The sequence below is a fragment of the Pyxicephalus adspersus genome, chromosome 5, assembly GCF_032062135.1.
Source record: "Pyxicephalus adspersus chromosome 5, UCB_Pads_2.0, whole genome shotgun sequence".
NCBI lineage: Eukaryota > Metazoa > Chordata > Amphibia > Anura > Pyxicephalidae > Pyxicephalus > Pyxicephalus adspersus.
The window spans coordinates 27,198,715-27,223,132 of NC_092862.1; the positions used below are offsets into that span (position 1 = coordinate 27,198,715).

Sequence of the window (24,418 nt, forward strand, 5' to 3'; positions counted from 1 at the left end):
TCGCAAAGACCTGATATTTGCACCTGTCATATGCCCCCACACTCATTTTTTTATTTCATCTGGAAGGGGGCAAAGCCAGGAACTTCTCAGCACCCCCTCGTACATAGAATATCAACATTTTGTTATCTAGAACAGTGGTCCCAAACCTCAGGCCTACGGACCACTAAACTTATGAACTCCAGACCACACATGCGCGGGGAGCCAGGTGTCACTCAAAGGGGAACAAACTTACCCCAGAGTGATGTCATGATGCCAGAACCCGCCCAATCTCGTGATGGGAGAGTGGGCAGGCTGTGTCCAGAGACCTAGAAGAGAGATCTAGAACATGGCATAAGGTTTGCCATACTTCTAGCAAGATATTTATTATCAAGCTATTTCATGGGCAAAGTTTCACCATTCCAGTATCAGCAGCCATACAGTATCATTACACTACAAATAAAATGTAATGCTGCCCGTGTCCCAAGGAAATTCACCTTTACATTCAATCTCTGTTTGTCCTGATTACTAATGTAACAATAACAGAAAGTGGGAGGAAATCATGTTACTGATGTTTAATTGTAACCAAACAGTAGTAGAGACATTTCTATGGGGAGAATTGAACAGGTGACATCTAGCAATCACAAGATTTCCATTAATTTCCTCTTGTGTCTCAAATCTACTAGTAAAATAAATCTTCTTGGAGACAAGAACAGAATAATAAATCTTTAGTTTTAGGAAAAATTATTTTGACAATTTTTCCCAAAGCTTTAAAATGAACGTGTGTACCCAGGTATATATTTGAACATAAATATATGGAGGTACAAAAACTAAGGAGATTGGCATTTGCTCTGGTAATACATATCTTTATCCCATACAACATTTCACTTGCTACATACCCATAAAGATTGCTATGAGTATACCATAAACTATACAATAAAAGCATTTAGAGCCCTTGATGACATAATAAAGCCCCAGAACAACTTGTATGTGTACATGCATCAATATACCTTAGTATTAATAGCATCAAACGCATCTGTAATCCGATCCAGGTTTGTATTATGTTCTCCAATCTGAAAAAAAACAGGTAAAAAAATGAATTGAGATACAGGAACATTAGATTATGGGAGATTAGGAAACTGAAAGTCCCTATGTTAGAGTTTCAATTGACATTACATGTAATATATGCACTTTGATGCTTATCAGATCAATTCTATCAATTCCATACTGTTGAAAATGTGTTTCAGTTAGAAGTGTGTGCAAACAAGAGGTCACTAAATTCTATTTTACATGTACTTTACACAAGGATGTAGTGGGGCGGGGATGGGTGGGAATGCTGCCTCCTCACTTTTTTCAGAAATGAGCACGACTGCCCACTCCTATTTTGCAAAGAATTCTTTGGTGGTCTCCGGCTCTGGCTGGTCCGCCTCCCCCCGGGGGTCAGGAGAAGGACCCCGCTGGGGGGAGGATGCACCAGCCAGAGCCACAGACCATGTCTCCCATATGCAATTGCCAATTGCAATTGGGTTGTCTCTATGAACATAACCCTGCTCGAACCTGTGATGGGAGGGTGGATGGGTTCTGGTATCATGACGTCACTCTGGGGGAAGTTTCTTCCCCTTTGAGTGACAAATAGGCAGGGGTATAGTGGGGCGGCCTTGTCATGGATAGTACTGTCCCCCTATTCTTTTTTATGACTACACCCCTGACTTTAACCTAAGATTTATACATCTTTAGGACAAAGAAATACAGCAAAGCTAATAATAAAATATAGAGAGGCATGACAAGACATGCAAAATGCATGCGGACGCTACAGCTAGTAACTCTACCCTGAATGATCACTGAAACTTTACAATTATTTAAAAAGTTCTTCTAATACAAATATGTATTTTTATTTAAGCCTTTATTACCCTTTGTTAATCCTAATCAACCCTAATTACCTATGACTATGGACTTTGTAAAGCACCGTGTAATATGTCGGCGCTATATAAATACTGGCTAAAAAAAATAATTATATCCTTCCATAATGCTTTACCCAATTCTTTTGAAATATTATTTCTTCTTTAATTTCTTTTTTAGCTAAAAGATATAAAATAAATGAATGAAAGACCAGCCTCTTTAGCACCTTCTTCTACTGTGCCATGCTACAACAAAGACACAGTGCCCTTGTGGTAGAATTGGGGTGTTATTTGTGTCCTAGTCACAGAACGTGGTCACTGGGTCTCTTAGTGCTTCCCCACTCCATAAAGGTTATTTAATAGACAGCACATCCTACCTTTAAAAATACAGCCACAACACCCAGCCCATCTGATTTGTAAGCTGCATCGCGGAAACTAGGATACTTTTCTGAGTTCCAGTGGACAAGGTGCAGCTGTAAAAGGCATATTATGTAAAGTTAAATAAATATTATATATAATGACATCTTATATCTAACATCAGTTACTTCATTGTAATTCAGTCAGTTGTTTAATTCTAATCAAGAAACTTCTATCATATTTAACAATTGGAATTTGGAAGTCCGTAAAACTTGAATATGCATTTAGCCAATAGCTATCTAACCATGTTGGAAGATTGGCCAAGATGCATCTTCTGTGAAGGTTTCCTTTCCTTCTTCAGTGTGAAAAGGTAATATTAAAAAGGGAGGTCAGGGAGAAGTTATCTCCAATTAAGCTGGCTGAGGAAAAGAGTTTTCTGGTGCAGGGTCAAAGCTTAAGTCATGGTTCTCAAAACTAAGATACGTATATACTACCATATTTTCCTTTTTTTTAAGTTTTGAATACAGTAAAACAATGATTGTACCTAACTGTATAACCCCTTTGAGGAGATTCTCCCTAATTTCATTTGATGTTGGTTAAAGTTAGTTTGGGGGCTGTGGTTGTCACTGGGACAGGCTCACACACCAATAAAAACATTGTCTTGATAGGAAAGTAGATATTACTAAAAACAGGCTGCAACCTTTTAATGCTCTTTCCAAATTGGAAAAAAGATGTTTAATTTTAAAGCCCAGCTCCGGGTCGACTTTACTCCTCTCCCCCAATGTTGCATAGAATAGTTCTCAGATAATATCCCAGTGTCCTCCTTTTCTTCTCCCTGTCCTGATGTAGCAGGGTCTTCTAAACGGCAGAGGAAAGTGCTCAGATAGAGACATGACCATCGTTCCTTGTTCCCCCAGGAAACATATCAATGACTATTGGGGCATTCATGAAGTGGGTTGAAGGATGTTGGGCATCAATTGTGAATATTTCTTATCAGACACTATAATTAACCCTAACTAGTCTGTAAAAGAGTTGATGGAATATTAACTAAAATATTTATGGTGGGATTAGAATGTTAGAGAATTGGTGAACAGTCAAGGACTGAATGATAGTTTAATCTGCCAAATGATGCTGTAAAACTGTGCTCCTTCGCTGATGCAACTTTTCTTATGTTTATAGATCACTATCAAAAGCAATACTCCAGTAGGAATAATTTATCTATATATAATAATATTAATATTATCAAGGTCAGACTACAATATTCTCTAAAGAATGTCAACGTCAGACATGGTGAGTTCAGCGTGCCGCACCTGTACACATGATGCAATGTGCATTCCGTTTGGTCACTACAGCTTATTCAGGAGCTGCATGTCTTTAATAATTATCTTTTTATTTTTTTCCTATGATGTTGGTTCAAGTCAGTTAGGGGGCTGTGGTTGTCACTGGGACAGGCTCAGACATTGCCCCTATAGGGATGCAGATATTACTAAAATTGGGCTGCAGCCTTTGCAAACTCTTCCAAAATAACAAAATTATATTTTGCTTTGAATCCTAGCTTCAGGTTGACTTTGCCATTCTTCAATGTTGCATGGTGCAATGGTGCTCTAATGATACCCTGGGGTCCTCTTCCTACTTCTTCTAAACTGAAGTAGGGTCTTCTAAACTGCAGAGGAAGGTGCTCAGGTAGAGACATGACCTTCGTTCTCTGATGCATTCTCTTGTTTTCCTTTCCAGGGTGATACACCATCAGGGAGCATGTCAATGATGATTTGGGCTTACATGAAGTGGGTTAAAGGATGTTGAGCATCTTTCAACACAGAAAAGAACTGATTGCCAGTGGTTGAGGAGTATATAGGGGCAGAGATGGATAATTGGGTGGGAGAAAATGTAGAAATTAAAAAAAATAAGGGGCTTTTTTAGAAAATGGTGTAGAGCAATCTTTCCCAACCTTTTAACATTTGGGAACCCTTGAAATAAGTTTTATGTCTTCAAGGAACCCCTTCATTAATTACTATATTACAACTCACAGTATATTAGTATGATGATCCATAGGGGGAATGCCACTCTTACAGATGGCCAAGATTATTGGTATCAGTTAAACCTGAGAGGCACAAACTGCTCATTGCTCAAGGAACCCCTAGCAACCTCTGGAGGAGCCCTGGTTGAGAAACATTGGTGAAAGGCTTTAGGCTTGTAGAACCATAGAACCTTTGTTTTCTCACCTCAGCTGCATGGTCTCTACCATCCACCTTATGCTCGGCTCCATAGTCATCACATGGCCCCCAGTGAAAATGCAGCTGACGTAACCTGTAGGTTCCCTGAAGTGATCCACCCCTCAAAACTAGAAGAAAAAACATAAAAAAATATTTTTTTCACTACACATTTATTTAATATATTTATATAATAAGACCACCTAAACACCCCAGCTACCAGTGCATAAAAGCAATAAAGTTTACTAGCACTGTAAAATACAATAGACACTGCATGCATCACCTTCTACTTTCAGGCAGGGGATTTTGGAAAGATTATATGAAAAATAATTCAAGCATTTACAATAAAAGCTTTTCAAAATATATGTATAAATTTACAATAAATAAAAGGTGTCAGTCAGTCATTGGTACATTCTTTAATACAGAATTCAGTCAAGGGGCAGCCCTAGCCATAACTAGTATACTCTGCAGTGCCATGGCACAGAGCAGTGATATTGTTTCATGCAACTTTTGTGTAATGTAACAAGCAAACTGACTTTTTATGTTTTCATAATCTCTCTTGATCTTTCATCCTATGTTACAATCCAGGCATTAATTTATACCTAAATCTAGCTTGGTATTTTTAAGTGTATTTATTTTTGTTGCACGTCAGGTTAGTCCAAAAAATATATGAAACACAGGACCTCACTTCCTCTGCAGATTTATCATTTTTGGACTGCCAGTCTTCTTCTCTTCCTTTACGCTTCATATCTTAAGTTTATTTCCTACTTTTGTCAGATGTTCCCCCTATGTCTGCATAGAAAAATGAGATGGGATGTTTCAAGACTTACAAAAATGTTTTACTAGTTTGGCCTGTGCTGCTCAGTGGAAAGGTTTATCCCACTGCTAGAGATGTCTTTATATGTTATATAGAATATTTCCTCAGGTCACTATGCTCCATACTTGGTGGAAATGTCCTCTGATTTACTAATTCTGGACCTTTATTTTTTGTATATATACGCAAACACAGGGAGAACAAACAAACTCCTTGTAAAAAATGTCCTGGCCAAGATTCAAACCCTTATCATATGTTGGTCCTTTCTTTGATGGTAATCTGCAAATTTATCTGTTCTGTCCCCTGGGATGTTTCATTTGTTTGCCATTGTATCTTTATTCTGTGTAATTTTCATAATGTTTATCAAAAAAAATTTAAAATATAAAAAATATTTTTAAGTGCATTTATGAGCCTGTCCCACTAATGGTGTGCAATCTGGTGATATTTTACAAATGTACAACTAGTGCAATAAAAGGTTTATTATTTTGCTCTTGTAGTAATGCAAATTGAACACTAGATGGCAATAACATCAACTAGATTTTTTATTCTCTTTACCATATTAATATGATTATATTATTACAGAATATTTAAATAGCACCAGCATATTACGCAGCGCTGTACAAAGTCCATAGTCATGTCACTAATTGTCCCTTAAAGGGGCTCACAATCTAATGTCCTTACCATAGTCATATGTCTATAATACTTTCTAAGGTCAATTTTGGGGGGAAACTAACTTTACATGTTTTTGGAATGTGGGAAGAAACCGGACTACCCCGAGGAAACCCATACAAACACAGGAAGAACCTGCAAACTCTATGCAGATAGTGTCCTGGCCAATATTTAAACCTGGGACCTAGCGCTGCAAAAGCCAGAGTGCAATCTGCTGAACCACCGTGCTTCTCATAGTAAATGAATATTTAAATTAAAAATGGTTTTAAAATGTAAAACCTGTTTTATGACCCCTGTATTCTGCATGAGAGCATTCATTTCCCAGGTATTGTGGGAGCAGGTAGGTATCTGTGCCTATATTTGTGTAGACCAGATAGTTAAGCTTCAGGTAACCTACTTAACAAGTTACCAATATAACATGTAATGTGCTACACTGAATATTGTTTTTTTTCTTTTGTTTTACTTAAACTTTGTGCTAAAAAAACACATAAAGAACGATCCTTATTTTTAGCCACGTGACTCTAATTTATCATTGGATACACCTGAAAATAACTTATTTGAAAATAAAGAATATGCTTGTATGATAGCTCTTTTAATTGTGCCTTTTCCAATACTCTGTGGTGCCTTTTTGCATGGTTTTCGTACATTGACATTTGTTTTCTGTACGTGTTCTACATAGGGAAGGGAATGATAAATATAATAATAGTGACAATTGCTGATTCAAACACATAGTAGATGGCTAGAAGTCCTTTGCATATAAAAAAAAGTGCTAATGTCAAAGTATACATGACATTAAGAAGCATATTTATGAAGAGTTGAATATACCATTCTGAATTACCATTTATTGCATATGAATCCTCCAGGTGCATGCATTGGTGAAATTCACAGTCACTGATTTATAAATACGCTTCTAAATATTTACCTGGGGTTCAAAGCCTGGAGCATTTCAGGCAAGGCTAATAGGAGAATGCATTGTGTCTATCTCTGTACTCTTATCAGACACTATAATTAACCTTCAATAGTCTATAAAAAAAGTTGATAGATTAGTAACTAAAATATTGATTGATGCTGATTTTATGGTAGGATTAGTATTCTAGAAAATTCAGATGGCCAACAGTCAAGGACAAAATGTGCAAGTTTATCTGTTAAATGATGCTGTAAAATTGTGTCCCTTACTGATGTAACTTTCATTATGTTCGTATTTGCTGTCAAATGCAATACACTATTCCTAATAAATTATCTTTATTGATACTTATTTCATTATCTGGTAGTGGAATATTATCAAGGTTAGGCTGAAATAATCTGTAAAGAATGCAGAAGTCAGACTTTTATCCTGGTGAGTTTAACAAGCTATTCAACCCATGATGTGCACAAGATATCCGGTGTATTCTTCATGGCTGGTACAGCTTACTAAGGAGCTGCATAGTTGTGAGTGGCTTTCCGTGTGATGTCTAGACAGGCACAGGGGCAATATAAAGGTGGAGGGGTAGCAATCAGCCCCAGAAGTTAAACCTAGGTTGGTTTACTGAGGGGTGGGGAGGGATTAAGGTCTTACCTGATGGATGGTGCAAATTGAAGTTGTAGGAGTGCTTTACAAAATAATTTTACTCCTACATATACAATGCCAACCCCAGATATGAATAATTAAAAAATTATTTGGGTGAACCCTATGAAGACGGCATCATCTGCAGCTGTTGGGCTTGAGGGCAGATACTGCTGTCTTCATAGGGTTCATTCAAGTCCATCTCTGCAATGGAACAATTCAGATTCTATTATTGATCATCTACCAGGAAGTCTCTGAACCCTTTAGGCGGGGGTCCAACTGAGCCCTCTGTGACCACCCTGACATCCACAGTCCTTGAAATACCCCTGAGGAAGCCTAGTTTCTGGTGAAATGCATCGGGTAAAAAGCACCTGTGACTAATATTTTGGATGACTTTCCTCTGGATCCTATTTTTGGGCAATTTATAGCCCAATTTATTTTGTGTTTATTTTGTGAAGTACATTTTATAGTGCTACCTGGTGGCCAAAACTTTACCATAAAGTTTTTTTAACTAACTTTTACAGGAACAATATACAGTATACATTTTGCGGACCCATCGGAAGTTTTTAATAATTACCTGATAGATGCACAGAGGTTAAGCATTTGGGAGAAGCTGTAGGGGGTTGCTAAGAGTTCATTCTGGCAGCTTAAGGAGAAAGGACAAAGGACAAAAAACTGCACTTCTGAATCTTTTTTAAAACTGTCAATCCCAAATTTGTTTCAGGCCATGACCTTTGTTACAAATACCAATTTAAAACAAATATATGTATGAACATCTTATATTTCTGTCACCTTTGATGGTATCTATCATTAGTTTCTCATTGTGCATTGCCTTCCTTATACCCAGTCTGCCTTCTCCATATTATTAAAGGGTCTAAAAAATGATCATTTGCAAACATTTTAGGCTGGCATGAAGAAGACTCTTGCTGCTTTTAGTATTTTATCAGATGCCCAGAGACAAAAACACATTTAACTGAATAAATGCCAAAATCAGTTTTAGAAAGAACATTGAATTCCGAGCTGGCCTACTGCTTCCTAACACTGCTGTAATTGACCATGAAAGTCACCCCGCTGGGTTTATTTAAAAAAGCAGTGCAATCTACAGCAATCAGATTTTAATTTGTCCTAATCGGGCCAATCAAAGCATGCATTTTGATTTTTTGCACTTAAATTAATCCGTATAACATAGATCATTTTTGTATGATGATTAATTACTACAGCCAATACATTTGGATTTTGGTAAACACTGACGTCTATGCACAAAAGTCCTAGTCACAAAGCAAGAATGCACTAAAAAAAATTAAAATCAAACCTGAATAATCCTTTCCATCATCAAACTCCACAGTGAAAGTGTGTCCACTGTTGTTGATAACTTTTGCAGAATGTGGATCATAATTAAAATGAAGGGGCATCAGATTGGGGTCATATACGGCATCTTGTGTTATAATATCAATAGGTGACTGACGGTCTCCATTAGCAAGAGGAAACAATTCTGGCCAAACTTCAGGGCCTGTAATAAAAAAAAGATATATGAATTATTGGCTATGATTGATGATGATAGATAACATAAAACTCATAGTCATATCTTTAGGGTTAATTTATAAAGCTCACTTGCATTAAAGCCCAATTGAACCCTGAGCTGCAAAACAAAAAGTGTTAAATGTTTTCAGCACACACACAAGATTATTTACATCTGAGAGAAATGTTTCTGATCATCCCCAGATGGCGTTTAATGATTCGCTGTGGAAAAACCACTGGAGATGACCCCTGTAATGTAGTATGGACCCAGCTGGGTGCTTCCTGCTTGTCCTCCCCATTCCGTAGAACTGGGCAGCTCTGCACATACAATGCTCAATTGATTTTGTTTCACCGGTTAAAAAAAACTGAATCAGAGCTCTGCAATCAGCATAGAGAACAACCCTGTGCTGACTGCAAAATCAGATCAGACCTCTGCAGCGAGACCACAGAGGCCAAATGTACCAATTTTACTGTCCTGGAAACAGAATGCAGCCACTTACAATAGAGGAGGACACATTTTATTGATGACGTATTATAGCATATTAATTCTTTTATTTACACAAGTAGATCCACCAAGAAATATGATATGTTTGCACAGCCTGATTGATTAAAGCTCTCCAAGACCGGAGAAGATTGACTATCCTAGGAGAACCTGGGTGAACCAGCAAACCTGGTCCAGGGTTTTAAGCATTTGCTAACTAAGAGGAATGAATTTTAAGAAATCCATTCCAGGTTTGCTGGATAAGGTTCTTACATAATAGCCTATATTCTCCAGTCTTGGAGAATTTTATTAAATCAGGCCGAAACTGTTTAATTCTCTCTATCACACAGGAAGAGATAAAATGCAGTGTATTGATTACAATGACATGACGCACTGTCACATGCACTGCAATCTAATCTGCAATTCAATACAATGTATATTCCGAAGACTAAAACAAATCAATGTGATGTTATTATCTAGGGATGGTAAAATAGAATCAGCTGTATATGATGAATATTATAAGTTATATTTCAGCACTCATCAATGCAGTTCCTTAAGTTCATCTGATACTGCTCATTATCACATGACCCGAATGACTGAAAACCTTCACAGACGATTAAAATTGATTTTTGTTAGCTAGAGTGAATGTGTTATGTAATATAGACATTCTTATATTGAACTTGTGCTTTGTCCTTGCAATGGAAGACAACAGGTTCATTCTGATTCTCTTTTTCCTAATAGCACTTGCTCTTTTTTTGTTGCTCTTCCTTTATTCTGGTCAGTTGCTGAATGTTGAAACTATGGGCCTGATTTAATAAACCTCTCCAAGGCTAGAGAGGATACACTTTCACCAGCAAACCTGGAATGGATCTGGTCCACGATTGAAAACATTTGCTAACGGATAACAAATGACTTTTACGAAATCCATTCAAGGTTTGCTGGATCACCCGGGTATAGTAATAAAAGTGTATCCTCCCCAGCCTTGGGGAGCTATAATAAATCAAGCCGTATGAATCAATTTAGAGGAAAATAAGCCAGGGCCATTGAATATTGGAGAAGACTCATGTAAGCTATGGGTCACTTTAGTAGTGGATGACATGGAGCCATTGGCCACAATTTACTAAAGCTCTCCAAGGCTGGAGAGAATACACTTTCTTCAGTAAAGCTTGGTGATCCAGAAAACCTGGAATGTATTTCTTTAACTCATTTGCTAGAAAATGTTTTGAATCTTGCACCAGATCCATTCCAGGTTTGCTTGATCACTCAGCTTCACTGATCAAAGTGTATTCTCTCCAGCCTTGGAGAGCTTTAATAAATCAGGGCCATTGACTGGTGCTTGGCCCAGACCTGTCACATGGAGTCACCAAGTGTTTACTATGCTGCATGGAGCGGTAGGGGTAAGAAGGAAATATGAGTTGGTGATGGGACATGTGGGGTGGTTCCACTTTGCAAATTCCCAGATGGTTTTTGCAGAAAGGGGCAGGCGATCTCCTTTCTGCAGTAACTGTTTTTATCTGTCTGATTGCTGGCTAGCTGTCAAATTTTACTAAGGTGCCCAATACAGAGCTTAGCATCGGCTGCCAGATATACCCAGCAATCCCAGCTTCCCTTGTGCATGCCTGGGACTGAATGAACTACATGTCTGCCCAATCAATATAGCCAAAGATCATAAGGAAAAAGAAGAAAGGAAGGAAGATGGCGGCACCCTGCAATGGAAAGGGAATAGGTGAGTAGTGCAGATTTAGTTCAGCAAATCTAAACTTATTTTTCTTTTGCTTACACTCATCAGCTTTAGGTATCTTAGAGACTCGTTTCTGCATCTGAGTACCCACTTCTACCAGCCTCTATGGTCAATATGGTATATGAAAAGCTAAGTTTTGCATTGCACAGGGAAGAGTTAGCTTTTTACTGCTCTCTCTGAATCTACTGGGAGAATTTACTCTTTTTGTCCTACCTGCCATTGTCACCAGGACTGCATATGGAAAATTAAGCTCAACTAGATAACAGCATAACTTGACATAGATGAGGCCAGTCATAGTACATAATGGTGGGGCCCTAGGTATGACCTATACTTTTTATTGGCTGATGAAATGCTGCTCTGTTGTGGGCTATTAAACCAATGTGACCTTATGTGCACAGTATATGTAAAAGCATAGCTTCAAGCCAATACAGTTCATTTAACATATTTACTTCCCAGGTTTTGCTGATAACATTCAAATCAATATATTTTATTGTTTTTTTCTTTAGTTAGGAAAAAGTAAATCTTTTATAGCATACATTTTCTTTACCTATACTGGATTTTTAGTGTATTTGAGATAATGTAAAGAGAGACTGTTAACATAGGGTACATTCACACCTGTGCTGCGGTAATGCATGGTATGAGAATCGATACAAAAAGTATTTACTTTGTTCATAAAACATATTGATTTCTATTTTTATCTGCAGAACTAGAAAAATAAATATAATAAGCTGTACCGTCTTGAAGATATCTTTTAAGGTATCATGTGTACTTAAGGTCACTTGGGCTTATTGACAAAATCTGCTGATAATAAAATGTGTTTAAGTTCAAAGGCTAAAAAATGAGAAAGGTAAAAATTATCTGTTACATTGTCACTGCAACAGATATGAACAAATGTAACCTTCTATATCTACCAGCAGAAGCAAACACATTGGGGAAAAAAAAATAAAATAAAAAAATAAAAATATAATAAAATAAAAATAAAATAAAAATAAATATAAACCACATAACATAACATAATAAATATGTAAACCACTTTTGTTTGGGGGTGGGGGGGTCTGGCAATTCTTTCTGCAATAAAATACCCTTACCTGCCTACCACATTTTATTAAATTGCACTTATCTGCCCTCACTCCAGTGTAAGAGCTGCCATCTTTACCTGATCTTTTCCTGCAGTCGGGTTGTTGACTGGCAATGCACTTTAACTTAGGTTACATGCGTTGCTGAGCTTTGGTGCCATTCATTCTGAATAGCACCCCAACTCATGTCAAACACACATTTTGGACCATACTTTTTGCCTGCTATGGACCATACAGCAGTACAATTCACTGTATCCTGTGTGCACATTTTACGCATGGGTTGTGTTTGAGCTAATGCATTGTGTTTTGGGTAATGCAACATGCCTCATAGCAATACAAAGCTGCAGCTCACAATAGTTCAGTAGGAATTAACCTCCAATGTTATCCCTTATCAGAAGTTATTCTCGATATTCAAGGACACAACTCTTGTAAAATATTTCAAATAATCTTGCATTTTTTTTTCTTTTGAGGACTGGGGATCAAAATGAGTCGTCCCTGAAATCTTTCCATAAATTTCATATGAACTCAGAATCCAATCAGCTCAGTCCAATCATTGCTATCTATTTATGGAAGATTTGTGCGCTGTATTGCCGTAAAATGAAGAGGTGTTTTCAGTACTTAGCTGAATGTGAGGTCCATGCATTTGCCAACAGGTCAGTGACCTTCTGTACAAGACAATCAAAAAAAGATGAAGTCCACAAAAAGTGGAAGTAAACTTGTATTTTTAGAAGTCAATAGTATGGAGACTAAATGAATGCCTTGATAGAGCCTTCTGTTGATAGCATCAGTATGACATCAGTTTGAGAAGCTTCTGAGATCAAGTACAGCACTGCGTAATATGTTGGCGCTATATAAATACTGTCTATTCATAACAATAATAATAATATTTAGGAATTCAATGACAGGTGCAGTTGACCTCCTTTTGAACTATACAAAAGCAGCAAAAAGAATTTCGGGGTGGACTGATTGATCTTACTACTGAATACTACTTTGGCTACCAGTTCACACATTGGACAACCTCCCCTGTGTTCCCAGCTTTAAATACCTGTAGTCCACCACCAAATGGATGGCTTGAAGTAAATCTAACCCTAAACAGATGACATTTGTTTAATTAAGACACAGTGTATTACATATGTTTATATGTTTGAAATGTTTTTTGGTTATAAAAAAACTAATTTCACTTTTTTATCATTTTTATATCACAGTTCCGCTGATCGCATTCATCTTTTTTATTTTCCTCCTGTCTATATGTGTGTGTGCTTTAACTGTGGAGGCTGCATGTCATTGCTTGGGGTGGGCTTTGTAAAGGCAATAGGGAAATAATATGTGATGCCCCTGCAATGTGATTGGACACTGTAATCACAGGTCATAAGGTGGCAACTGTGCAGAGTAATTAGAACACAAGCTATCTGTTGTCAACCCTAAAGGATGTCTAAACAAGGACCTTTAAATAATATTTTACTTAAAAACTGTAGATTTACAAAAAAGTAAAAATGACTAATATCATTTTACCATGCAAAATACGATATTGGATTTCAGAGATCGGATACAGATCTACTTTAAGCTTTTATCAGGAATGACCCTAAGGCCAGGTACACACGTGCAAAAATTATCGTTTGAAAATGAATGATCAACAATTATTCCCAATTATTTTGAAATATCGTATTGTGCACAATTCTGTACATGCTGTAACGATATGATTCTTCAAATATAATCCACCAATAATGTACACACTTGATACGTTCGATGCAGGAAGTGGCATGTACAGGAGAAACTGTATCACAGAACAATCCACTGACCGAACGCCCAATTAGATCTGCTGAAACGGTCGTTCGTTTCCAGCAAGATTCCTCACTCGTCAGCGTCATTGACCAGTCGTTGTGCACTTTTTTTGTTAACATTTATCAAAGGATCTGTAGTGGATTGTTCGTTTACAACGACAATTGTTGTATGTTTGTGCGCAGCCTTAGAAGCTCTTTTAAATTCCCATGCACCTCCATTGTACAGATCATTAGACTTGTCTTGTACAAATAGTAAAAAACAATGGCATATTGTAAAAACTTTCCCACAACTAATCATCATTGTTCCCAAGCTTGGCTTGACATAGACTGAGATTAACATGCTGCAAACTCTGCATTCATGAACATAAAGCATATGCCAGAATAAAAACTAAAAAATATAGCAGAAAAAGTACATTTCAAGAAACATTGCACTTCTCAATTGATGATCAGAAAATCATAGCAGTCATATAAGTAAATCTTACCATTATGGACTGCATACCCCCAGTCGTTCATACTTCTGCAGATTTATGAGCAAACACCACTAGTACAAAGTTTCTGAAGTTGTTAGCGAGAATCTAGAAATGAGTCTCAGCCACTTGATCCTATTTGTTCAGTTAAATTCCTAACATAAGAGGTCAGAGATGCCTGTAGTACTTGCTCCTTTTTGCAGTCAGCAGATCTTCACAGCATGCTGGTTAGTGGGAAATGTCTCAGCTCATGAGAAATGTGCAGTGCTTCTATCTGGGTAGGGGCCTGCCCACAGTTTTACTATATGTCAATACAAAGACTACAGATAAGAAAGCAAAAAAAGAACACATGGCGTAGCTAGAAGAAATAGTTCATTTAGTTAAAGGTATAACTAATGTGATTGCATATTTGTAGAAGGAACTGTGTGATCAATTCATGATATGTCAAGCTACATTTACCCGAGCCTGTAAATGTCAATATAGTTTATATTATACACTCAATGGTCACTTTATTGGGTACACCTTCCTGGCATCAGTTGGGCACTCTTTTGCTTTTTCAGAACTGCCATAAATCTCTGTGGAATAGATTAAATAAGGCACTAGAAACATTCAGAAAAAAGAACATACGGTGAAGAACACCAATTTTTGTAGCAGGATTTATTAGGCCATGCAGCATGTAGGGGAGCTGGTGTGTAAACATGTGGCTCAGCTGTGAGATTTCAGTATGGTATTATTGTTTTCTTCAAGTTCTATTTACAACTGACTAATAGAAATACCATTAAAACTGAACGAATTGTAACAACAACTAGATGTGATTTAAAATTGATACCAGATTATAACATATAACAGCTTTACTGCCATGACTACCGATCTGTTCCTCACCACTGATTCTAACAGAGAGTGTTACTAAAAACACAAGCATCAGATTCTCTCTCCTCTCTCCTGAGGAAGCGGATATTTCTGCGAAACGCGTAGAGAATTTACCCATTTACCCATGTATGCCTCACAGGGAGACTCTGAAAGGAGAGATTATTGTGTGTAACAATAATAGTTTTATGTATTGAAAATTAGCCTTTTAATGTAAATGTTAGTAAAATTTTGTTATTTTCGTAATATATGTTGTTGATATTGATATTGGCCTAAAAAATCCCGCTACAAAAATTGGTGTTCTTCACCGTATGTTCTTTTTTTCTGGGTTCAATAAGGGATGTGATAGGAAAATTTTCTTTTTCTTTGTACACTAGAATCATTCATCAGATATTTGGTTCATATTTAAAGAATAGCATCACACAGTTACTGCAGATTTGTCAACTGCATATCCATGTTGTGAAAGTTAAGTTCCCAAAGCTTCTCATTTAGATTGGATTCCTGTGGAGGCCATTTGCATACAACAAACTCCTTGTCTTGTTCAAGAAACAAGTTTGAGATGGTTTGAGCTTCATAACATAGCGCATTATTCTGAATGGAAGTAGCCATCAGAAGATGATTACACTAGGATCATAAAGAGATGGACATGGTTAACTACAATAATAAGGTACACTGTGCCATTTAAACAATCCTAAATATTATTAAGGGGCCAAAGGTAAGAAAATATAATCCACATCAGTACACCACCATCCTGAACAAATAACACAAAATAAGAAGGGTAATGAAAATATGAATTTAGCCAGTTTTAATTGAAATGTGTTTGAGTTTTTATAGTAACTTTAAGCAATATGATTGACTCTTAGACTGTGGATAATTATAGGCAGAAAAAGTACTGCTGGTGAGATAAGCAAAAGCTGGTTTTGTATTGTATGTTTTAATGGGCTATTTAATTGTATCTTGTTTTTGGCTGGGGGCCTCTTCAAGTTTTTTGATTGCTAAATCTCTGCATCTTGGCTACACCAAATCCACAGACTAACTTGCCTTGGTTCCATCCCATCTGCCAAAAAGACTACCAGAAGCAGGGACAGAGGAGGTAACCAGTGGAAAAAAATTAAAGATGGTGACGCCTGTCATGGACGAATGCCACAAGAAGCACAGCAGACATAAGATTATTGCTGCATTTAGTGGTTATGCAGCATATTATGGATGTTGTAAATGATTTTTTTAGGATTTAGGGCAAATATTAGGTTTCTTAAACCAACTTTTAGGTTAAATCACAAATCAAACCCATGCGGAATGTAATGCAAATTTGGGTTGAATCTCACAAAAAGGGATAGTACAAAATGCATTAGCCTTTAACATCATTTCAGATGCATTTTGAAATGACAAATGATAACATACACATATATTCATAAAGCCTTTTAACGTAAATTCCATAAGAAAAAAATATTAGTCACATGAATGTCTGAAAATCCCTAAACCAAGCAAAGTTGGGGATTTAATGGGAAGTAGTCACACAACAAAAGCTTTGAGACATGAACATGTGACTTGTCCTGCATAACTAAATAGTTCAAATTCAGCAGCTTATGCTTGTAAAAATAAAGTAATATCTTCCATACCTTTCCGGTAATACTGCATTCCAAAGCAGTGGGCATATTCATAATGGTATTGCAGATTGATGATATGCAAATAGTGCAGAAACAACCAATCAATTAGCTGTATAGCCAGAAACCCACAGCAAAAAATCAGGTTCCAGTATAGTAGAATATATGCTCTGAAACTGTATACTGTATACTTCTTTTAGTCCAATATACTGGAGTCAGGTCAGTTAGAGATGAATTGTGATTACTTATTGCACTTTTCACATTAGAAGCTGCCCTTTGACAGACAGCACATCCTATTTCTGCAGCTCAATGGATCATGTGATAAGGATTTATCCAATTTATACATTTTCCTGTTTTTTCTCCTGACAACAGAACACTTAGAACATTAATTTCTACTAGAAGTGATCAGATCAATTAAATATTTCCCTGTAGCATGGCAGCATAGAGCTGTGCAGGGATCCCGGGTTAATGTTATACCATTCAAATTGTATGCACAACATGTGTATGTCCTTGTCATATTATGTAAGTTTCCTACCAAAAACTTACAAATAATTGGTGTCCACTTAAAATTAACCACATTCTGTATTTTAGTAAAATACATGATAAGCTCCACTGAGGGAAGAGGCTCAAAAGTGAATATTTCTAATTATTATCTGTAAGTTTCTTTAAAGTTAGTACAATCATATGTGTTATTATAAGCTACAGCATTTATTAAAGGGGTAGAACCTAAAGGTTTGTTGGTGTTCCATTGTCTTTCTCAACCATGTACCAGCACATTTCTGATTATTAGATGGTTACACTGGGCCTGATTTAGTAAAGCTTTCCAAGATGGGAAGGTAGACTATCATGGAAGAACCTGGGTGATCCAGCAAACCTGGAATGAATCTGGTCCAGGATTGAAAACATTTCCCTAATAGCAAATGATTTTTAAGAAATCCTTTCCAGGTTTGCTGGATCACTCAGGTTTTTCCATGATAATCTGTCATTTCTAGTCTTTGAGAGCTTTAATAGGTAAACAAAAATGTTTTTATTGTTCATTTAAATATTTTGGAATAGTCCATATGGATAAAGTAACTGCCCCCTTGAATGTGCAACCCTTTTCCCCCATGTTGTTACTAAAAGCCAAAAAAGTCATGAACATTGTTAGTTATGTTAGCCACACACAACTAATGAGGAGTATTGCAAGTAATGCAAACATATCAAGCATTGAATGTCAATGAGCCTTTTCTGCACCAAAATGCAGAATACACAGATTTCCTGGCATATCTCTATAGGAAAGAGAATACTATTTGCGGACCAGAAGTAGGACTCCACCAAAGTTTTGGCAAAGTCCAGAAGTATGGAGTTTTCAGGGTAGGCATATCCCATTCCCATAACCAGTTGCTATGATTGGCCATGTGAAAATGTATGTTTTTCAGATACGCTTAATTTGCCCAAGAACTACTTAGCAGATTTTTTTTCCATTTTATAATGTAAAAATATATAATGTAATCAAGGTAACAAAGAATCATGCCATGGTACAGAAATATGTCAAGTTTCATATACAGTATATACAGAAACATTTTTGCAAAATGTAAGTAGAGCTGCTTTGCAGCAAAGAGTACATATATGAATATTGCAATCCAGACATTAGCAAATCCAACAGGATTACTGTAAACATTGAATAAATTGGTGGTGGCATAGAATTGTTATCTGACAATGGTTATGGTATTATCTGGAAACAAATCATCTCCCGGCGAAGCTGATTTTGTTGTTAGATTATCTTCACATGGCTGCATCTCCCAACCTAACATTGCAGTAGAGGTAATGTTAAAGTTTATGTGCCAAATGTTTGCATGATGACTTGACCACTCTGCCTTCGAGAGGTTGAAGCGGTCTGTGGTTCTCTAATATGAACTCTGGTTCTTCATTCTCTGATGTGCATTGCAAACCTCGGAAGTGTTTCAGCTGTGGATTAGGGTGACAAATGTTAACTCTCATTAAAAATGTTCACAAACTGTTCATTTAACAGGATCCTAAAGTCTGATCAATAAGTGGAGGTGGTTTCATTACCTTGGACTTGCATTACTATGACTATAGCAATACACACGCATCAGGTAATAGCTATGATAATAGCCAGTGCTCTCCTGATGCCGTTCATCTCTGTTCACTCCCATAGAGGAGAGGACATCGGGGTGCATTTGCTTGTCCTCCCCCCTCCCCATAAAACAAAACAGCAATGGGAACAATACTTATTTGTCCATCTGTATCTGGAAACAATCATAAAAGTTTGTGTCCTGCGACAATCACCTGATGTCTTTCGGGCTTCTCTGAATTCTCTTCTGAATACCAAAACAATCTACTACTTCAGATAAAATAAGACTTAATACCTGTAATTTTTAAGCAAATATAAGATTTCAAAGAATGTTCTCTCCCTTTCTTAAATCATTTAAAGAATGTGTTGAAAGAAAAGAAATCTTGACTGCCTATGCTGTCCTACTTTTGTCCTACCGTACTGGATTCAATACTTTTTGAACCACTGACTTTGAGCTTGTATGCATTTTGTGAAAACTAGAATTCCAGGTCTGCACGTTTATCCAGTGTTAGTGTTTCAAAGTATTGAAACCATTGGTACAGTATGACAGCCAAAGAACTAATGTTAATAGGTGACCTTTAAAGAGATCTGTAGGTTGCCCGGTCATCATGCCAATCAACGCAAAAATACAGATCTAGATTTTTTACTTTTAAAATAAAAGGTGTGAACGATTATCTACATTCTTTGTTTCTATAAAACCCCATTCTGCAGATATTCTCTCTCCCACAGTTTACAGACAGCAAATGGGAATATTATAATAGCACAATACAATATATAGAATATTAGTACAATAATTTTAATTACTTGTACTTATATAGCATATATACTATGCAGTGCTTATAAATACCTTTTATTTAAAAAAAGATATCTATAGAGTTCAAGTACACCTTTTATTTGCTACACAATGACTCAGAAAGTGCTGATTATGTATATTATTCAGGTCATAAGCTTCCTACCTGCTCTGAACTGATGGTTATTGCCTCCTGGAGAACGATCCATGTCACGCATTCTAGGAACGGACTAGTTGTCAGTGACCCAGGGTATGTCCAATAATGTCTTTCCTTAGGTAGCAAATCTGACAGATAGAAATTTGCAAAAGGACATTCTTTATCCTAAGAAGAAAAGTCACAAAACTTGGTATTACAAGTAAAAGAAAATCTTAAGACAATCATTTATTGGCATGTAATATTGTTTTTTCATTATTTACAGGTATTGGCAAAGCTCTTGGCTGGCCCTGAGTCAATTAACTGCCACCCATATCAGGGAATCTTGTAATCAGTAGTTTCTTATAATAAACATACTATCAAAGGCGCTACCTTTGATGCAAAGTGAATGAGTAGAAACAAGCATTTCTGAATTGATGTCAGGCCAACCCAAACAATGTGGCAGGTTGCAGTTTGGACCTTTTGTGGCAGCACAGGGCACTGCCAATACTGCTAAATTTACTTAACTGTAGTTATTTAAAATGACATTGTAAATGCATGTGAAGAGAAAAAAACAGGCTTTTGTTCCCTGAGGATAAAAAACCAACTAAAGCAGGTTGATGCAGCTTAGTATGAGATCAAATGAAAGGGAGAGAGAGAGGCCAAATGCAAGTTAAAGGCACCTGTAGAAAGAGCTGCATTTGTCCAACAACAAATAGAAGGGGCTTTGGTTGAGGAGGTTACCTCGGGACTTTAAAGGCATTACAAATCAAAAAGGTTCCATAGTCATACCGCATGACCTGCGTGTGTTAACATTTGAGGGAAGGATTCTGTTGTCGATCTGGGTGCTCCAAATCGGGAAAGCAGTGTGAAGATAACTGTAAGTGATATTTTTATTGAATCATGTATGGGTCAAATTTGAATTATAAATGCATTATCATTGATTGTTCTGTGATTTTAGGCCACCTTGTTCCTGAGGAAGCGAACATTGTTCCACAAAACGCGTCGAACTTCCACTGCCTAAAGATCAGACTCAAAAAAAATTAATGTCTGCAATGATATTGTTGATGGTTTTATATAAATTTTAATATTGAATTTCAAGAGAGGATAATTTAACCTATTCAACTTTTTTGATTTGTAATGCCTTTAAAGTCCCGAGGTATCCTCCTTAACCAAAGCTTTTTGTATCGCGAATATAGGATGTGGCATTAGATGACCTTAATGTAAAAAATAACAGACACCAATCGTCTTTTTTGTCCATTTGTAAGGGTGACATTCTTTCCACTGGCCAGCAATGTAAGAGGCATCCTTATTACTAACCACCACACCAATGTACTGGGAGATGTAGATTTAGTAATCATAGCAGGGGGGTCATTGAAGACCTGAAAGTGATTTTAAGGTGTTCCCTCATGTTAAAAAGGTTGAGAAACACTGATCTAGGCACTGTGTTAACATGTAGTTAATATAGTGTTTGTTATGTATACCTTTGTTTTTACTTTGTCCAAATTAGCAATCAGATTTTGTAGTAGAGGATTTGGTTCTCCAATCTGCAATGAAACAAAGATAAAAGACCATAATTATACTTAGTAGTAAGTAGTGTGATAATGCCATAATTACAGAAGCAGATGAAAGAAAAAATTGCCCATTCTGAACTATGATCTGCAGGTACAACTCATCAAATTAATCAAGTATGTTATCTTTATACACTGATGTTTATCGCAATGTTTGCCAGGCTGTTTCCCTGCATGATAAAATATTTTTTTTATGCTAGAAGTGCACTTTGACACCTGATGGAGTCTATACTGCAACAAGTTTTGAAAATTTAAATTACAGTATATCTGTCTTCTCACTGTCCTGCCTGGCCAGACTTGGCTCCATTTATTTCTTTCAGGTCCTGAAACTTATCAACCAGTCCTCATGCATACAATAGGGCAGCCATGGAAAGTAATGGCTGACCCATACCTCTTCTAGCAGGTTGCAATCGTTAAAAATTCAAATGTCTGGTTTAGTGTCAATGTGACAAAATAAGTTATATACCATTAAACAAATAATGAAGTACTAGTTAAATTTATTCTGTATTGAGGAACTATACTCAAAAAAAAACACACTTACCTTCAATCCCGCAGGGTAGTCTGATCACCCCGGGGTTGTTCGGCATTGGGTCCCACATCATCTCGGCATCCGCCCCAAAGCCGGTAGCCTGGGCGCCGCTACCTTAGTCTTCTCTTCTGGGTTCTTCATCCTACATCACCTGACCCAGGTGCGAGACCAGGTGATGTGGCATGAAAAAAAAAATTTGCCGTTCTCACTGTTCATGTGAGATTGGAAAATTTTCCTCTTTGAGCAAAAAGGCTCCTTCTGCGCAAGCTCGAGATGCTCAGGCATGCGCAGAAGGAGCGCCCAAGAGCCTCCCGGGATGCCTGACATAGGTATCCAGGGAGGCTTTGCACTCCCATTCAGAAACAGAACTCCAAAACAGAATTTTTACCTTACATAAAATGGTTCTCTACCCTTTTATGTAAAGTGAAAATTCTAAGTTTAGGTACGCTTTAAGGGGGTGTGTAATGAGCAACATGGAGTCTGTACAGGGGCTTCTATACTGGGGGTCTGCACAGAGGGGCGTTTGTACTAGCAATCTGAACTGGGCAGTTTGTACTGAGGGTCTGCATTGGGGGATCTGTGCTGTGGGGTCTGTACTAAGGCCTGCCATTGGGACCTGCATTAGTTATCTATACTAAGGTCTGCACTGGGGGTCTAAACTAAGGTAAGCACTTGGTATCTGTACTGAGGTCTGTTATTAGGGGTCTGTACTGAGGTCTATCTTGGGGGTCTGCACTAAAGTCTGTCACTGGGGTTTTGTACTGTGGAATGCATGTGGGTCTGCACTTCATATTTGTACTGCAGTCTGTCACTTGGGTCTGTACTAGGGTCTGTCTGGGGGTCTGTACTGAGGTCTGTAACTTGGATCTGTACTAGGGTCTGTCTGGAGATCTGTACTGGGGTCTGTACTTGGATCTGTACTAGGGTCTGTCTGGAGATCTGTATTGGGGTCTGTACTTGGATCTGTACTAGGGTCTGTCTGGAGATCTGTACTGGGGTCTGTACTTGGATCTGTACTAGGGTCTGTCTGGAGATCTGTACTGGGGTCTGTCAGTGGGGGTTTGCATTGAAGTTTGTACTGTGGGTCTGCACTGGGTTTTTGTTACTGAGGTCTGAATTTGGGGTCTGTTACTGTGGGTAATGAGCATCTTCTTAATGTTTGCTTTGGTTCATTAGAAGTCTACAACCGTCCCTATATGCACTTCTTGTTTTAAAGCCTTTACAATGTATTTAGGTGACTTGAATTGAAAGTTCAGTTGTATTTGCATGTTTTAGTAGAAGCTCAATCTGTATTCACACAAACACATTGCTATTTCCCTGCACATCAGCATTCAAACTGAAAAAGATATGGAAAACAATGACAGCCAGTCAGACGTCCCTGCATTCCACAGGGTTGTGAATCTAAAATGGAATTGCCTAATTGCAAGAGTATAGAGATGAGCCAGTGCTACTTTTTTAATTAATCATCCACAAAACAGGAATGATGTTCTCTAAAGCTATCTGGTAGAAAATCTGAAGACTTTAGCTGCGCTCTCAATATGTATTTCAGAGCTTGTTTAAATGGTTTTATTGATGTGCACTTATTTGGAGATTCCTATAGCTGCATTATAGATATAACTCAGTACTGTAATGTTTGGTTATTGTTATAGATTAGGAATGAATAATTGATATAAACACAACAAAGGTTAGTAGGGATACCTTTAGCAGCACTCCCAATACAGCCAAGCCATCGGAATGTTTAGTAGCTTCACCAAAGGAGGGATACATCTTTGAATTCCAGTGAACTATATGCAGCTTTGAGAGCATTAAAAACAAAACCATATATTGATGAAACTTTTTAAATAAAGTAAATATATATAAATATATTTACATAAAGTAAAGTAAATATATATAGTAAATATTTAAAAATAAACCATTATTTATAAGATGTCATGCACTAAGGTTACACAAAAAATTGTGCAATAATTTTCACAGGAAACAATCTTCAATTTAGTTTTCCAATGACAGTGGAACAAATCAAGTCTTGTACAAACAGCATTGTTCTGTTCTATGGAGGGGGAGGTAGCATTTGAAAAAGGACCTCACATAAAAAAACAATGCTGATTGTTCCTAGCAGTTGCAAAGTGATGTGGAAAAAAGTCAGGGGACAGCTGTACAGATGTTAGATTTTTGCCCAAGTGATCATGAACTTGTATCTCAGGTGGAAAAATCTAGCACCTGTATATATCTTCAGCTTAAAGTATAGTGGGGTATAACAATATGTTATGTTATAATATCTGTGGACCCTATTTTTGTAATACTAATATTAAAAGTAGTCAG

At 37.2% G+C, this 24,418-nt stretch overlaps 2 protein-coding genes across 2 annotated transcripts in view; both read right to left on the minus strand.

Moving 5' to 3' along the window:
• LOC140330665 (carbonic anhydrase 13-like) overlaps nt 1-14,756 on the minus strand; it is a 17,078-nt gene extending 2,322 nt beyond the window's left edge. The window contains exons 1-5 of the mRNA XM_072410975.1: nt 14,547-14,756; nt 8,780-8,977; nt 4,454-4,572; nt 2,252-2,347; nt 987-1,049 (exon numbers count right to left, since the gene is read on the minus strand). Of these exons, the coding sequence (XP_072267076.1) occupies nt 987-1,049; nt 2,252-2,347; nt 4,454-4,572; nt 8,780-8,977; nt 14,547-14,577 (507 nt within the window). The 5' untranslated portion in view covers nt 14,578-14,756. The remainder of the gene's footprint in view (nt 1-986; nt 1,050-2,251; nt 2,348-4,453; nt 4,573-8,779; nt 8,978-14,546) is intronic.
• A 3,704-nt stretch (nt 14,757-18,460) lies between these two features.
• The window catches only part of LOC140331959 (carbonic anhydrase 13-like), a 10,015-nt gene continuing 4,057 nt past the window's right edge, over nt 18,461-24,418 (minus strand). Inside the window, exons 3-6 of the mRNA XM_072413284.1 lie at nt 23,798-23,893; nt 21,484-21,546; nt 20,033-20,188; nt 18,461-18,949 (exon numbers count right to left, since the gene is read on the minus strand). Of these exons, the coding sequence (XP_072269385.1) occupies nt 18,812-18,949; nt 20,033-20,188; nt 21,484-21,546; nt 23,798-23,893 (453 nt within the window). The 3' untranslated portion in view covers nt 18,461-18,811. The remainder of the gene's footprint in view (nt 18,950-20,032; nt 20,189-21,483; nt 21,547-23,797; nt 23,894-24,418) is intronic.